The sequence below is a fragment of the Sciurus vulgaris genome (genome assembly GCF_902686455.1).
Source record: "Sciurus vulgaris genome assembly, chromosome: 10".
Classification (NCBI taxonomy): domain Eukaryota; kingdom Metazoa; phylum Chordata; class Mammalia; order Rodentia; family Sciuridae; genus Sciurus; species Sciurus vulgaris.
In genome coordinates, this window is record NC_136470.1 from 85,811,577 (window position 1) to 85,829,914 (window position 18,338).

At 36.9% G+C, this 18,338-nt stretch overlaps 1 protein-coding gene across 1 annotated transcript; it reads left to right on the forward strand.

Annotated features, from left to right (window-relative positions):
- Nucleotides 1-1,063: 1,063 nt before the first annotated feature.
- SST (somatostatin) lies at nucleotides 1,064-2,467 on the forward strand. Its single transcript, XM_079155110.1, has 2 exons — nucleotides 1,064-1,328; nucleotides 2,112-2,467. The coding sequence occupies exons 1-2, from the start codon at nucleotides 1,191-1,193 to the stop codon at nucleotides 2,322-2,324; spliced, it is 351 nt and encodes a 116-aa protein (XP_079011236.1). The 5' UTR covers nucleotides 1,064-1,190; the 3' UTR covers nucleotides 2,325-2,467.
- The last annotated feature ends 15,871 nt before the right edge of the window (nucleotides 2,468-18,338 follow it).

The following is an 18,338-nucleotide window of genomic DNA, read 5'->3' on the forward strand; positions in this document are numbered from 1 at the left end:
GGGACTGCATTGACAGTCTGTAATCCTTTCCCAACATATAAGCACGCAATAATAGTCACACCTGTCCAGGAGGTCCTACAATTTTATAAATCCATCTTAGAGTTCCTGATATAGAACTGCTCTTATTGACCAAGACTATGTTAGAAAACTCAAGAGTTGCATGGAAAGAACCCTGGCTGTAGAATGTAGAGATCTTGTCTTTGCTCCAACTGTGCAGTATGTGATCCAGAACAACTTACTGCCCATTTTTAAGACTTAGTAATTCAAATTCTGAGTTTTATTAGATAATTTCTGAGATTGCCTTCCAACTCCAAGTTTCTGGGTACCAAAAGGAAGTCAATCTCTTTTCCCTCCTTTGTATCAGTCTCTCTGCCTCTTTGTGCATATGTATGTGTTGATCTCTCTGTCTCTATTTTTTTTCACAGTATAAAGACAAGTAGATTAGAAGTTTCTCAGTTGCTAAGAAAGGAGGAGGGAGGGGGAGACAATGATGCCTTCATTTTAGAGAAAAGTGAAATTCTTTTAGAATCCATCAATCTTCTACAAGATTTTTTTACAGAAGAAATGGAGGTAGAGGAGATATTTCAGTCCTGCCATTGCCTATATTTTATTCTCTAATCTGTTCTCAAAGGAATGATTCTGAATCTCACTTGCCATACACATGTAGTTTTGCATTTGGGGACCTCCTAAAATGGATCAGTGGAGTAGTCTGTACATTTATGTGTGCACACCTGTGTGTGATAGTATGTTTGCCCCTCCAGGGCTGTGTTTGAGGCTCTCTGTGTGTAACTGAATGTGCATACGTGCACATGTGTGAGTGAAATTATAGACTGTATATGTTGGTAGCACTGAATGATAATAAAAAGATTTTACGGTTTGGCATGTGGAATTGTGTGTGCCTGTGAGTGTGCAGGATTTTTTGTTTTTTCTAAGTAAGCCACTTTAGATTGTGTCGCCTCCCCTCACTTCTGTGATTGATTTCACGAGGCTAATGGTGCGTAAAAGCGCTGGTGAGATTTGGGGGCGCCTCCTAGCCTGACGTCAGTGGGAGAGTTTAAAAAGGTGGGGAGACGGCGGAGAGCCCACAAGCCGCTGCGGAAAGCGCGAGGTTCAGAGCTCTCGCTGCTGCCTGCGGATCCGCAGTTCGAACAACTGCTCTCCAGCTCGGCTTCCCCGGCGCCACAGCCGAGATGCTGTCCTGCCGCCTCCAGTGCGCGCTGGCCGCGCTCTCCATCGTCCTGGCCCTGGGCGGTGTCACCGGCGCGCCCTCGGACCCCAGACTCCGTCAGTTTCTGCAGAAGTCCCTGGCTGCTGCCGCAGGAAAGCAGGTAAGGAAACTCCCCCGACGTCTTCTTTCCCCTCTCCCGCATTCGTACTAAGTCTTGCTCCTGCACCCTGGGTTTGAACTAAAACAAGTGTTAACGGTGCTTTTTAGAATCCCTCAGCAACCAAAGCTCTCAGGAAAACTTTCAGAGTCTAGAATTCCCTCGTACTTCTTTTACTTATTTATTTTCTGATCAGCGTGGTTGGTCACAGTTCAGGTAAGTTATTTCTTGGCATTCAAGAAAATTCGGAAACATGGATATTTGAGCATAAAGGAATGCTAGCATCTATTCCCGGTGCTGACCCAGGTGCTGAAACGCAGACCTTCATTCATCAGGGAGGGGTTAAGGGACACTACAGACCTAGCACATCTGAGAATTGAAAGGTACCATTTCCCCAGTTTACTTTGCAAAAACCGGTAAGAACAATTCCATTTTGTTGCTCATGTTATGGAAATTGAATTAAACAAAAGGTTGGCACACTATTTTTGTAAGGTGGCTTTTATCAATTTGCGATTTCTCTTTGTGTGTTTTAAGCCTACAGAGGCAGAACACTTGCAGAAACATTGAAGCTTTTGAAACCTTTTTGTGTAACTTGGTGATTATAGGAATTACACTTATTTTTTATCCTTAACTAATTTTAAGTATCATAAAAGTGCACAACTGCAAAAACTGGATTTTAAGTGTGACTAAATTTGTTTTCCAAACTAGAATTTTCCATTTTTCTTTTTTCATTCTTATTTTTCTCCTTCTCCTCCCTCTCTTTCCCCTTTCCTTTTGCCCATTCAGGAACTGGCCAAGTACTTCTTGGCAGAGCTGCTGTCTGAACCTAACCAGACGGAGAATGATGCCCTGGAACCTGAAGATTTGTCCCAGGCTGCTGAGCAGGATGAGATGAGGCTGGAGCTGCAGAGATCTGCTAATTCAAACCCAGCTATGGCACCCCGAGAACGCAAGGCTGGCTGCAAGAATTTCTTCTGGAAGACTTTCACATCCTGTTAGCTTTATTAATTATTATTGTCTATATCAGATCCCTGGTCCCTCTTCTCCAAACCCCATCTCTCTTCCCAAATACCCCAAGTCCACAGCAAGACCCTTGCATTAGAAATTGAAGATTGTAAATATAAAATAAAATTATGGTGAAATTATGGAAAACAAGAATTGATTTCTTATTTACTGAATTGTTTCGTCCAATAATACATGATGAACATGAGTTGTTGTTTCAGCAGATTTATTTGAGATAATACATGGCAGTTCTCACAAATGTCTATTTAAAATTTTCTGTGGCAATATGGTTATGTTTTAAATGATGCCCTTATAATTTGGGTCATTTCAAACTGAAATAATTTCAAAATACTAAATTAAAACTTCAATCTAACAATAAATGTCAGAAGGAACTTCCATAAATTTCAGTTATGTATTCAATACACTTAAAATTACATATTGTATTATCAAAATGAAGATTAGTATTTATGGGTAGGCAAACTGAAATGTCCAACTATCCACCAGGTGAAAATGTAAAATATGTCACATTAAAATGGAAGAATAAAATCCTTTAGGAATTGAGGAAAGAAGCTGATTGAAATATTTAAAGTGAATTTTTAGCTTTAAAATTTGTTTCTGGTTGGTGAACATTTTTCTATTAAAAAAACCATTGGTTTTATATCTTGACAATCCTCTCTAACTGAAAAAAACAAAAGGTGAAAAGTGAAATAACAGCCTTGCATGAAAACTAAGCTCCTAAAATTATCTCTCAGGGAGAAGTTTCATTTTTATATAAGAATCCAGCATGGGAGTATTATAGGTTGCAAGAAACATACGTTGAGTCACCTCACTGAATGCTGTTTTATTAAAGGTTTCTGGGTTCAAAGTCATTAGCACAGAATAACTGAAGGATATATCCTGGGTCTTTCAAAAGTTTTATGAAAATGGGAGTCAAATAAAAATGCAAAAATAAATGACTCAAATTATAGCTGTTTTTATTATAACAACATGTTAAATGTTGTTACATACAGAGATAAAATTTTGATAATTTAACTGAAAGATCTGAAATAGATATTCTTTGGGGAAAGTATGTTTTAGCTAACAACCATATTTTTGTATGACTATTGGAATAATAAGGCAAATATAAATATTTAGACTCACTATAAATATCCATAGTATGAATTTACTGATGGTAGCTAATAAAGAAGAAATTACTATTTTTAGAAAATATTTGTGTTAGAGTATATGCATTGTCAATATTAATGTGGCTTTGTACATATTTATTCCTCAACAGCAGATCAAATGAGAGCAAAAAATCTAAGCCACTTTCCTAATTTCTGTGAAAACATGATACTCTTTGATGCTCTGGTTCTTTTATTTACAAGACTTTTAGGGGAATTATGCCCACTTGAAGGATTTGTATGTGCTAAATGCCTTATGTTCAACTGTTTAGCAACCAACTCAGTGGAGTAATAGACTCACATAATTATGATTAAAGCACAGAAGACAACGTAACATATTTTCAGAGCTGCATGTAAACTGTATAAGTGCCAGGGGGCTTTAAGTTTTTAATATCCTCTTTAGTTGTCAGTTCCCAATTGCAGTATAGAAACTGGAAACAATTATATGGTCACAAGCCCAGTTATATACATTTTTTTTAAAATTTAAAGCTTAAATTGAATGAAAAATTGGAAAAGGGTTAATTATCTTTCAGACTTAGTTTCCCAGATCTGGAAACAGAATTGTGTTAGGGTACTCATATCCCTTCTATTCTTTTATGCTTTAACACAGAAAAGTGTTCTTAAAAGTGCTGATTTGGGGCCATTTTAAGTAATTTAAAAAGCATAACTTTGTTCTATTTTTTTGTTTTTAGTATATAGAGGATCTTACTTTTTACTTTCCATTTAGTTCATTTGCATTCTTTCTAAATCAATCCACTGAAGAATCCAGCATTCTAGCCTGCTTATTATCTACCCACAATAAACCTTTGAGATATCTTTTTTTTTTTTTTTTTTTTTTTTTTTTTTTTTTTTTTTTTGCGGTGCTGGGGATTGAACTCAGGGCTTTGTGCTTGCGAGGCGAGGACTCCACCAGCTGAGCTATCTCCCCAGCCCATTATTTTTCTTCTTTTCTGCCACATGCTTCAGCAATCCTGAACAACCTGCCATTTCTTTTAATGGATGAGCTTGGGCAAGGTATTCTTTTCTGGGACTTAAGTTTCCCCATCTGAAAAAGGCACATAGTAGAACCAACCCCTCAGAATCACAGGGATTCCCTAATACCATATACTTAAAATCTTCACGCATGCTAAGCAGCCAGTCATTTTATTCTCACATGTGGTGTGCTTTCTCACCTTTTTCTTTGATTTTGCTATTTTTTCTTGTTTCTATAAACCAAACCTAGGTCAGCCTTCAAAACCCATTTCATATGCTTCTTGCTCCATACAATTCTTGCTTCTGAAATATCTGCCTTCTTCATGTATTTAATATGTGTCTTTTCCATCATTCTTACTTATCGCTTTCTACTCTTCATTATAGTAGTATGAATGTATATAAGAGAGTGTATTTGTGCATGAATTTCCTTTGGATAGATGTATGTTCACTCAATATCTCATTCAGCATCTTACGTATAGTAATTTGTCAGTGTTCATTGAAAGAATCTATGAACCTCCAGTGTCAAGAGAAACAAATCTCTATTTACTAGTTGATATTCTTCCTCAGTGCTTTTTATAGTACAGGAAAATGACATTAGTGTCCACTATCTGCGATACTAGTGTGACACCAGAAAGAGAGAGTACATGATTATGCTTTTTTTTGGGGGGGTGGGTACTGGGGATTGAACTCAGGGGTACTTGACTACTGAGTCATATCCCCAGTCCTATTTTGTATTTTATTTAGAAACAGGGTCTCACTGAGTTGTTTAGTGCCTCACTTTTGCTGAAGCTGGCTTTGAACTTGGGATCCTCCTGTCTCAGCCTCCCAAGCCACTGGGAGTAGAGGCATGTGTGCCTGTGCCCAGCAGAGTTAGGCTTTTAATGACCACTGAAGCTAGTGGGATGTACTTATTTTGGAAACTTCAGCAATTTTCTTTAACCATCTCCCAAAGTCTTCAGCAGGTCCTGCCTCTGTGTCCACCAATCATAGGGCTCACAATTCCAGAGAATAAGATTCACTATCCATTTCTCATTCTTGTTTTTCTCAAGGTCAGACAGATCTGTTTTTGATACTAATACAAGGTCAATTTTCTTGGCCTTGACTCAAACTATTCCCAATATGCAGACAATTCTGTTTTCTGGTAACAGAAGATATATCTTTCATTCTGAATATCCAACATAGAAGGGGGTTCAGAAATCATCTTGGCCTGACTACTAATTTTAACAAAACATGACATGATATTTGCCCAAGATAACAGTAAATTGATGCAGTATTTCAACAAAGTTTAGGTTACCCTTCTTCCATCTCAGGATTATTATTATTTTATTATACAACCTCTCAAGAAATCTGTCCTTTTAGATAATTGGTGTATTTTATTAGTCTCATGAGAAAACTAATTTTGTTCCTGGAGCTTCTTTACCTCCTACTGGACAACTGGTCTTTTTCTGAAAGGGAATTGGTAATAATTTCTTGTTGTGATGGAGAACTATTGAGAAGAAATGATAAAGCATTAACTGAAAGAAAAATATACTCAAGAGAGACCTAAGATGTGAAGAATGATTTTGTCCTGGAATGGAGACAAAGGGCTATCTCAGGAAGCAGATGGAATTTTACCATAAGGAGACAGCATGGCTGGATCCATGGTCTTCAAAGAAGTCATGATCCACATTGCAAATACCTCCATGACCTTCTCTAGTAAGTGAGAATGAATGCATCAAATCCAGGTATTTGGATTTTCATTACTTAAAATGTGCCTGTGTCAAAGGCTTGCTGTAAGCCCAGGAACAAAATTTGTATCATAACTTTCCTGTTTTGAGGAAACTGAGTATAGTAGGTGAGACACATTCATTGCAAATAACCAAATATTATCATGGAGGCTTGTACAGAATGCTAGAAAAGTAAAGAGATGTCAACAATTCCTTCTTTCTTTTCTCTATACTATTCTCACTAGTTTTAAATTATGATTTAGAATATGATTATATTCTGGATGGGATGCATAAGTTATAGGTATAGTGATATAGTACACACTTTCATCATATAATTTAGGTCATGTTGGAAAGTACTCTTCTTCTTCTTTTGTAGTTGAGAAGCTGAGGATCAGAGAGATTAAGTAGTTTTCCCAAGATGGCTCCAGTTGGTTAGAGATAGAGTTGGATCCAGGCCATCTGATTTCTAATCCAATGCTCTTCTCCCTGTCTCCTAGGGGAAATTGGGGAGTTAAAAGAAGATTGTAACTTGCTGGGCAAATTAAGATCAGCTCCAGACCATCTTCACTTAGCTCATATTACAAATGGGTATTACTACTCTATTATTGTTAGAGGAGGAAGGGATTTAAGCTCTGGGATTGGGATTTGGTTTTGTGACTTTATTAGGGCACTATTTCCAAGGAAATGTTTGCAATCTCTTTCTCTTTTTTACATGTTCAACCTCAAAGCCTTAGCTTTGCTAAATGAATGAATAAAAACAAATAAAATTAGTGACCTCAGGTTTTAAGAATTCTTTTTCCCACTCCATCTCTCATACACAACAGTTGTGTTTTGGCACAACTTGGGCTTGAAGCAGTTGCACACCTGTTGGTTCCAATCCTAAGTAAGGCTGTGACATCTGCCTCACTTATGACTGACTGGATAGTAGTCATGTGCTGTAGTTTGTCACCCAAAGGGGCACAAATGCTTGGTCCCCATGTAGCAGTATTGAGAGGTGGTGGATCTTTAAGAGGTGTGATCTAGTGGAAGGTAATCAGGTCATGGAGGCCTAAGAAGAGATTAATGCTGATCTGCAGAATGGACTGGGTCTCACAGCAATTAGTTCCTGTGAGAGTGGGTTTTTATAAAACACCAATCCTGTTTTCCCTTGGTATCTCTTGTTTCCTATCTCACTATGTGACCTCTTCCTCATACATATTTCTATCATGTGATGACATCTGCTGTTTTTGACATAGCCAGAAGGCCCTCAACAGAGACTAGACAGATGGGGTAGCCAGATTTTAGACTCAGTCTTTAAGACTGAGAGACCAATAAACCTCTTTTCTTTGTAAAATACCTAGCCACAGATATTTTGTTATAGCAAAATGAATGAAGACACTATGTCTGTTATCCTCTGGCTTTATAGTTATACATTATAAAAAATTGGCCAGAGACTACAATTTGGGGCCAGAGAATTTTCTTTGAAGTTTATGAATGAGGTCAACTTTTACATAAGTTAGGCATTTATGACACTGAAGTTGATACATCTCTCTGGATCTCTGATGAATATTGTAGGTCATGTAAGTAGCCACCTCATTCCTATTAGCTTTGCATATATTACACATTAAGATGGTGACATTGTTATTCAGATACTAAACAGTATTATTAAATCATATTTCAAAGAAATTCAGGCATGTAAAATAGAGTTCAAATGGTTAAGAAAGATAATGTATTCCTGGTTAATTGCTGCTTAATTCTATCTTTCCTGTATAAAAAAAAATGTAAAAGTACATTTTCAATTCCAATGCTACATTAAGGTCAAATGCACACTTTATGAAGGAAACATTAAGCTGTCCTAGAATTGCACTCCTTGGGTAGCAATTTATTTGACTACAAATGCACATTATGAGAGTCCAGATTTACAGATTTAACTAGGATGTAGTTCTTCCTCCCTCAATTCTCCATCTACACTCACCCACTCACTCTCCAAACTTGGATGGAAAGCAATGATTTTACGAGACTTTTCACCCCCTTTTCTTCATTTCACTTTTGTTATTTGCATGAATTAACATGATATGCTCATGAGAGGCATCTTTGGCCATCAGGGTCTTTCATCTGAGTTGTCAAAATACTTATTTATGCTTCACATATTTGTCATAGTTGTGGGCAGGTTTCTGGTTGCTGCTGTACTCCTTATTCTTTCTCAATTTTCTCCTCTCAGTTTTTCTTCTTCAGTGTCTTTTCCGCTTCTTGAGAGCAGTATCCAAAATTAGTTTAGGTAAACCATCCTTCATGCATTCTTAGTCATGTGGTTGTAGTTAGTTGACTCCATTTCTAGTCCAGGAATGATCCTAGAACTAGCATGGATTAAGTTGATTACGATATATTATGCCTTGGTCATGGGGATTGAGTTATGTCTGGTCACATGACCATCACAGTGACCCTTAGGACTTTTTTTTTTTTTGGAACTGCTGGAATGTCTTTCTTATTCATTGTGGATGGTGAAGCAGGTAGTCCTGAGAGCCTCCATCTATCATATTGAGACTTCTTATGCAGTCTGAAGGTCTGTGTTATAGAAGGCAGAATGGAGAGATGTGAAGACTCTGGGTCTTTTGTGCTGTCATTAAAGTATAATACTACCTATACCTTATCTATAAAAGCACATTTCTACCATTGCACTTTTTATATGTACAATCCAATAAATTATCTTTATTTAGAAAAGAATAGAAGTTCAGTGGAGTAGACAAAGGAGAATGAAGGGAAGGGATGGGGGAATGGGAGAAGGAAAGACAGTGGAGTAAATCTGACATACTTTCCTGTGTACATATATGAATATAACACAGTGACTATCACTTTCATGTATATATGCAAATTAATTTAAAAAATAACTGGGTAAATGGCAGAAAAATCAATAGAGGGAAATGAGAGGGAGTGGGTAGGGGAGGGGAAGGAGAGATATTGGGGACTGAATTAGAAGAAGATATATTCCATGCTTTTATGTGGAGTCTACTGTCATTTGTAATTAAAAAAATAAAAAAGAAAAGTTATTTGGGTAAAGTTTCACTTTGCTTTTAATCAAAAATTCTTATACACATATTGAGTGTCACTATATACTGTTGACTTTTGTGTGTATGCATGCACACACATATGTTTCTATGTATGTAGCTACTTTACCAGTTTAGTTTGGAAGCCCCACTATGTGACTGGAATATACTAATCAATGCTCTTGATAACAAAAAAGAAAAGAATTGCATACATTTTGAAAATCCTTTATGTTTTTGTAGTGCTCTATAATTTTTATCTCATTGAATCTCCATCCATTTTATAATTTATAAGAAAGTCTCTATAGCAGCAATTTATACCTCCATTTTTAATGACATACAAATTGATATTTAAGGAATTTAAATAACTTAGACAAAGTCACTGATACCTTGCAGGGTGAAGTTTAAAATGTAACCTGTTCTGGAGAATTAGCCCTTCAAACATGTATGGAAAATGATCATTTCTCTGACCTACATGATTTGTTCTCCAGACCAAAATTCCTTAAAACACTTTAACATTTATTGTACAACAGCCTTTTATTTCTCTATGCCATCTCGGTCCTCTTTACAAGCACTGCACAATTTGCCTGTGCATTTCTTAACAGTAACATCCAAAACAGAATGAAATGCCAAAGAAATTCAGTTCAAATAGTTAAGAAAGATAATGTGCTCCTGGTGGATGCTGACTGGTTCAAAGGAAACAGGACCACCTTCCTCCATCTGAATCAGGGGCTCTCTTCCATTAATGCAGCAAAGTGAGAGGTCACATGTGCTTCTGAAAGTTCTGCTTACTGGGAGGGTTTTCCTTCACATCAGGGCCTACTACTGGGACTGGTGGGCTGGAAGATGTTCACTTTCTGTGGATGGTAGGTTGGGCAGTACCCTCTATAAACTGGTCCCATTTTTTTTGATCGAGTTCATAGGAAACTATTCTATAAGACAGTGAATGCTGGTTGAGATCAAAGAAGCAACAGGATAGAAAGAGGGGCTACAGGTACCTGGGTTACTTTCTCATGGAACTTACTTTCCCCTCATCACATGTATGAGTCCTATTTCAAGCATATCACTCCTGAGTACTGATAGAGAACTGCTATATACACTGAAACTTATGGGTTGATGGGTCAGACAATACCCAGTTCCCGGCAGCTCAGGTTGCATTATCATTCAATGACCCATGGTCAAGATCAAGCATTCAGCTTCTACTAGTACCCAGGAAGAATCCAGAATCCAGAATCTTCTGTTTTTGTTTTTGTTTAAGAAGTATATTTATCATTATAAGACAGGGTTGTTTAATTCTAAAGCAGGACTCACCATGAGTCACCTATAGAGGTCAGCCAAATGTTTCCCAAAGACTTCCCATATGCCACACACACTCTAAACACTATGGATCTTCTGGGAATCATGGTTGAAATAGTGGAGCCACTTGTGTAGCAGCTTAGACCTGTTTCAAAGATGTACTTTCTTTAAGTCTTCCTAAAACCTGGAATACTGGTAATGGGTCTTGGTAAAATGTCTACAGTATATTTTGCTTTCAAAATTCCAAGAACCCTCTAGTTCTTTTGTCTCTTTTTGGAAGAAGGAGAAGATAGGTACATCAACTTTGTGCTCATCTTGGTAGGGAAATTTCAGTTTGGCCTGAATCCCTGAGCTCTAAACATATCACTGAAGTTGAAAGTCCTTGAATTTTTAAATATTTAATTTGCCACCCTGTGGAGTGCATGTGTCTTTCCAAGATGTTTAGAAAAATTGCTACATCCTGCTCACTTGTTCCAATCTCCATCATACTAACATAATGAACAGCAGTGATGTCCTGTGAAATGTATAGGTGATTGAAATCTCTTGTGACTAGATTATGTCATGTGTGTGACATGTGAGAGCTGCTTTGGTCCCAACCAGGACCAAGGAATATATTGACATCCCTGCCACCTAACAGCAAATTGCTCCTGTTGGTTTTATCAACAAGTTTTGTGAGGAAAAAATTGTTCTCCAGATCAATAGCTATGGAGCAGCTTCCAGGGCACATGCTGTTCTGGTAGTAATGTTAGTTACCACATGATCACTTTTATGATGCCTCATTATCACTCTCTGATATTCATCTATCCTCTGCACAAGCCAAACACAGGTGAGGTGTTTGGGGATGATAGGAGTCATTACCTCTATACCTTTTAAATCTTCGATGGTGGCAAAACCTCTTCAGTTTTTCCTGGAATGTGAATTGCTTTTGGTTTACTATTTTGGTAGGTTGGGGCAATCCTAATGTGCCCTTTCAATAATAATGCTCTTATTCCATGAATCAGGGTCATGGGTTACAGTGATTATCCTGCCAGTTAGGGAAATTTTCTATTTTAACTCTGCATTTCAGAAGTTGGGAAATATCCTTAAGGTAGGTATAGGAACACACTGCCAACCATGAGATGGGTCTGTAATAAAAATCCCAAAATCACCTGATATCCACAAGCTCTGGATTTATGAAACACAGTAGTATGTTGATTTTGAAGGAATAATCATGAGTTCAAAGCTAATAACCAATAATATCCCCAAATTCCAGTAATTTCTTCTTCCTTGATTTACAGGTACTGTGGTAAAAATGCCTACAGCATTATTGGGAAGGTTGAAAGTATAAAGTTTGGACTGATTAGCAGGGTCCTTCTTCAAGTATATTGACTTCCCTTTCTTTCAAGGAACTCTGGTTTGTGAATAAATGTTGAACTGGTTGAAGTGCTACAGCTCTTTACTGTGGTAATCCAAGTCAACCTGATGTTCACCAGACCTAGAGTTTGGTGTGTATGTGTCAAGTAAAGCTTCCCATCTGTTTCAAGTTTAGTTTCCATTGTAATTTCTGCTTTACCTATAATGCTTACTATGGTAAGTACACTCCACCCATCTCTGGTTATTAAGTACTATCATTTAGTCTCTAACATCCCCTGATCACTGACTTTGGGGAGCCCATTTTTATGGCAACAGTTTTCAGGCTTACAGAGAAGAGCTCTGTGTGAGGCTTCCCATTTACAGTCTAGGTAAGAAGGAGGTCTTTTGATCCTTTCATGGAACATATAGTTGGGAGGTAAATGAACAAGTATTACATGATAAGACCTCTCCAGTACTCCAACATCCCTGCTATCATTTGGATCTTGACTGTCTCCTGATTGCCCTTGTGTTAAAAGTTTGGTCCCCAGCTGATGGAATCATTGCGGGATGTGGAACCTTTGGGGGATAGGTGGGCAGTAGAAGGAAATTAGGTTAATCAGGGCATGCATTCAAAAGGGATATGGGGGCCCCTTGCCCCTTCCTCTCTTTGTTTCCTAGCTACCATGAGGTATGTAGCTTCCTCTGTCATTGCTCCTGCCATGATGTACTGCTTCACCACAGGGCCAAAGGTAATGGGGATAAGCATCCATGGGCTGGAATCTATGAAACTGTGAGCCAAAATAAACTTTTCCTCTTTTCAAGTTCTATCTTTGGCATTTGTTATAGTAATGAAAAGCTGACAAACACACTCTTCAATTCATTGAATAATTTTCTTTATAGTAAGTAAACCAAGACATTTCACTTTATTTTATGTTGTCTGCTTTAGGTTTTAAATCAACTAAGTAAGAAAAATGTGAGAGACACTCCCAGTTACTAGAGTTAATACATATTCCAGGACAACTCCTTAGGATATGTATATCAATCAATTTCATCTGATCTAACCAATTTCTTTTTTCTTTTTCTTTTCTTTTTTCTTCTTCTTCTTTTTTTTTTTTCTTGGTACCATGGATTGAACCTGGGCTTGCTTAACCACTGAGCTACATCTCCAGTTCTTTTTATATTTTATTTAGAGGCAGGGTATCACTGAATTGCTCAGGGAAGAAGTTGCTGGCTCTGAACTTGCGATCCTCCTATCCTGCCTCAGCCTCTCCCTGAGCCACTGGGATTACAGGTGTGCACCACCAATCCAGCAGATCTAACATATTTCTTCATTCCTAGTGTTAATTCTTATAAATATACCCCAGCTTTCTATCAATACATATTGACAAAAACACAAACCTCTTTGGTGGTACTTTCACACACGTACTCTGCCACCTGGGTACTATTAGTATTTGAGTCTAGTAAGGAGGGTTGACAGTTCTCTCTACACAATCATAAGCCTGTGAAAGACAGTAGAGGAATTTGAGTGTCCAAGCATAGGGAAGAATAAATAAATGATGAGATTCTATTTGAAAAGACTTGAAGGACAGGTAAAATGAAGAAATTGTCTTTCTCAAGTTTTTTGTTGTTTCAAGATGTGATCATGCTATGTTGTCCAGCTAGCCTTGAACCCATGTGCTCAAATTATTCTTCTGCCTCAGCCTCCTGAGTAGCTGGGACTAGAAGGGCACACCACAGCACCTGGCTCTAAGTTGGGCTTTGCAACATTCTAAGCACTCTGTAGTATTAAATCTAGTTTTCAGTAATCCACTGAGTAGCAGTGAGCTAACTGATAAGAGATTTTTGTCAGAACAACCTGAAATCTCACTTTATTAGAATATAATCCTCTATATTTCCAGGAACTATTTCATGTATAGTTTTACTTTTGTAATGTATTAATATATGGAACAAATACCTTCACAATTACTTTTGTTTCTATAATTCTATTTGTAAAATTTCACAAGCTTTTTCTTGTTATTTACTCCTACCAGTCTCATCTCAAGTTCACCAGCTGTGCAAACAACTTTGTTCTATTTGGCAAGTCTGAGATTTCTTTCATTTATAAATAGGGACAACCATATTTTCTCCTTGTATAACACAAGAATGTTATGAGACTTAGCAATACATGCCATTCTATAATGAAAAATGAAAATATTTTACCAATAATGTCCCAGGTTAGCTATGAATGCTTGAGAACTTGAAATGTAGTGAATTCCCAAGCTCTGAGTCATTTTTTTTAGAGTTTTTTAAGGTTTTTTTTAAGAGTTGAAGATGTCCTCCAATTGGAAGAATGGAAGGAAAGAGAGGAAGAATGGAGGGGAACATTTAAAAAGGAAGGAATAAAGAAAAATTCAATACAACAAAATTATTTCCCAAGGTATATATTGTTCTCAGTATCTTAGTATCCATGAGATGGTGCTAGACTTGACAGAAGTCACACCACTCTTCACAAAGCACTGGTTTTATTATGCAGGTGTTAAAATCCCAAATCCTACAAAGCCACAGCCCTCAAGACACAATTCAGTGAAGAAAGTAGAAAGTACTTAAGGTTCACAATGATAAGAGCTTTTATAAATATTTTTTAAAAATAGCCAAAGGGAAGGTAAAAGCAATTTTAGGTTGAGTCATTAAGAGATTCTATTTGGAGGAGATGGAACTTGAAGGATAGGTAGAAATTTGACAGCTGGGGACTTAGTTGGGATTAATAATGGAGAAGATCATTCTAAGTTGAAACATGTAAGGTAGAATCAATAGATCTTTTTCATCAGTGCATTAAATGAATTTGACCTAACTGTTATAGGAGAGTAATCTTATGCCCTTGTTGCTCAGTCTATGAAAACTGAAGCATGCATTCAGCAGAAACAGTTTTGGGTGTGGGCAGGTGCAGGAGCAATACTGTTCCAGAGAAGGTCATTTTTCTTGGATAGGATGAAGAATTGAAAAGAAGAGCCAATGAAAAATAGCATAAGAGTTTAATGGTGGTTACAGAATCAGTAGAAAAAGAGACTTAATGAAGGTGTTAAATTTTAGTCATAATAAAATGCTTAACATAAAAACAAGAGGACTTATGGTTTTAGCAATGACATGTACAGAGCTTGGACATCCTCTCTTTAAACCATAACGAGAAAAAAGCTAAGCAAACTGAAAAAGGAAGACTTTTAGTAGATCTAACAGAGAGTTGAGGTTACAAGGAAAACCACCATTCCAAAAACTGGAGGAAGAGAAAAACACAGAGAATCACAGCCAGGCTTACTTATTGAGAGCAAAAGAGAATGTAGTGACGTATTTAAAGATGTGAAAGAAAAAATGTCATCAACCTAGAATTCTTTATCTAGCCAAATTATCCTTCAAGACAGGAGAAGTAAAGTCTTTCTTAGAGAATTATAAGTTGGGGGGGATTTATCAGTATAGATTTGTCTTGAAGGAAATGTTCAGAGGTTTCTCAGAGGGAAGAAAGATAATATGAATCAGAAACTCAGAGTAGCATGAAGGAAGAAAAGAAGCAACAAAGGAAGTAATAACATCTTTTATTTTTCTTATCCATAAGTTGAACTAAGTGGTAACTGACATAGAAATAGTAAAAATGTAATAAGTGATCACAGTCTGTTAATAAGTGAAATAATTGATAAAAATGTTCTAAGGGATGTAGGGAGAAATTTAGAATATTCATCAATAATTTCCTTAGATGTGAACAGTGTGATATGCCAATTAAAACAGTGGGTGCCAGAGAGGATTAGGAAAAGACAAAACAAACAACCAAAGAAACCCCAAATTCCCCAAGTCCAAAACAACAGTAAACCCCCTCAAGGCCTAAATTTGTTTACAAGAAAGCCACCATACGTGCGAAGACATAGATGAAATGCAAAGGCAGAAAAAGACATACCATGCTGACAAAAATGAAAGAAAACCAGAATATCTGTATTAATTTCAGACAAAAATTTCAGAACAAAGAAAATCAAAAGGGAAAGAAGGAACATTACATAATTATAGAGGAGCTGGTCCTCAAGAGGATGCAAAAATCCTTAACATGTATGTACCTAACAACAAAGCCTCAAAATTTTGAGGGAGACCGATAGAACTGCAAAGAAAAATAAGCAGCATTATAGTTGGAGACTTCAATATCTCTCTAGCACCAATGGGTAGATTCAGCAGGCAGAAAATCAGTAAGGATATAGTTGACCAGAATATCACCATCTATCAAATCAAAGAAGATTCAAATGCATGGAAAGATATTCCATGTTCATGATAGAACAATTCAACATTTTGAAGATGTGGATTCTCAACTTGGTCTATAGATGCAATGTAATCTCAGTCAAAACCAGGAAGCTATATGATAGACACTGACAAACTGATTGTTAAGTTTACATGGAAAGGCAAAATATCCACATTATCAACATAATTTTGAAGAACACAGTTGTAGGATTGATACTACCCAACATTAATGTTTATTATACAGCTGCAATAGTCATGACAGCTTCGTATGAAGCAATGATTGACAAATAGTTAATGGGATGGCACAGAATACTTTAAACCAGATCCACAGGATATAATAAACTGACCATTGACATACAAGTAAAAATTCAATGGAGAGAGCATAATTCATTCAATGAATGCTACTAGGATAATTGGTCATCCATATCCTAAACCAAAACCAAAATGCAGAGCAACAAACAAAGCAAAGCATTATGGAAACAAAGGCCCCCCAAATCTAAAATAGACTATATATATTTCACAAATTTCACTCAAAATATATCCGGATATAGGAGAAAACTTAGGTGATCTTCTAGATACAACACCAAAAGGATGGTTTGTGAAGGAAAAAATTGATAACTTGTGACTATATTAAAATTAAAAATGTCTTCATGAAAACTACTGCTGAGAGAACAAAAAGACAAGCCACAAGTCTGCAGAAACTACTGTGAGACATAAATCTGATAAAGGACTTATACCTAAAAATGCAAAGAGATTTTAGAACTCAATAACAAGGGAACAACCCAGTTTTTAAAATGAGCAAAAGACAGACACTTCACCAGAGAAGATACAGATGAGCGCACACACACACACATACACACACACACACACACACACACACACACATACATTAGGGATTTGACTTGCAAATGAAAATAAGAATGAGACACCACAGCACACCTGTTAGAATGGCTAAAATCCAAACAAAAACAAAACCTCAACAATACCAAATGTTGGGGAGGCCATGGAGCAAGAAGAGCTGGTGGGAATGCAAAATGGTACAGACACTTATGAAGACAGTTTGGCAGTTTCTTATAAAGCTAGACATATTCTGCAATCCAGCTCCTTCTGCCCCACATAAGTGATCATACGCCAAATGAGTTGGAAATATGTCCACATAAAAACCTGCACATGAATGTTTATAGCAGCTTTATTCATAGTTGCCCCAAACTAGAAACAAACAAGATACCGTATTTAGATGAATGGATAAACAAACTATGGTGCATCTGTACAATGGAATGTTACTCAGCAATAAAAGAAAATTAGTTGTTACGTCATGGAAAGATATACAGGAACCTTAAATACCAGGTTGAGTGAAAGCAGATAGTCTGAAAAGGCACATATTGTATGACAACTATATGACATTTTGGGAAAGGTAAACATATAAAATGGTCAGAGGTTCTAGGCGATCAGGGAACAGGGGAAGGGATGAATAAGTGAAGTATAGGAGATTTTAGGGCTATTACATATGACACATTTTATATGACTGTGTAATAGTAGATAGATGACATTATGCACTAGTCAAAATCCAAACTGTGTAACACATGAGTTTGCCTCAGTGTAAACCATGGACTTGATAATGTAACAACGCTGCTTGTTCATTGTAACAAATGTACCACTAATGCAGCATGCTAATAATAAAGGAAGAAGTGTGTGGGGAAGAGGGTATGTGGAAACTCTCTATACTGGCTGATTAATTTTTTCTGTAAATGCTTAACAAAACTAATAATAAAGCTTATTGATTTAAAAAGTGACAACCATTGCCTAATCCAAAGTCACTGGAATTTATTCTTGTTTTCTTCTAAGAATTTTATTCTTTTATTTCTTACATTTGGGACTATGATTCATTTTGAATTAATGTATCATATGGTATAAAGTTTGGATCTAAGCATTTTTCTTTATGTGGATATCGTGTTGTTCCAGCATTTATTAAAGAGATTGTATTAGTCTGGGTTCTTCAGAAATATAAACCAATAGGAGACTGAGCCCTCTCTCTCTCTCTCTCTCTCTCTCTCTCTCTCGATCTTGCTAAATTCGCCCACATAATTATCATGTCTAAGAAATCCCAAGACTTGTTGGGCACAGTGGTGCATGCCTGTAATCCCAGCAGCTGGGGAGACTGAGATAGGAGGACCATGAGTTCAAAGCCAGCCTCAGCAATTTAGTAAGACCCTAAGAAACTCAGCAAAACCATGTTTCTAAATAAGATATAAAAAGGGCCGAAGATATGACTCA

Coding starts and splice junctions, on each gene's coding strand:
- SST (XM_079155110.1), top strand. CDS start 1,191: ATGCTGTCCTGCCGCCTCCAGTGCGCGCTGGCCGCGCTCTCCATCGTC. Junction 1,329..2,111: donor CTGCTGCCGCAGGAAAGCAG/GTAAGGAAACTC, acceptor TTGCCCATTCAG/GAACTGGCCAAGTACTTCTT.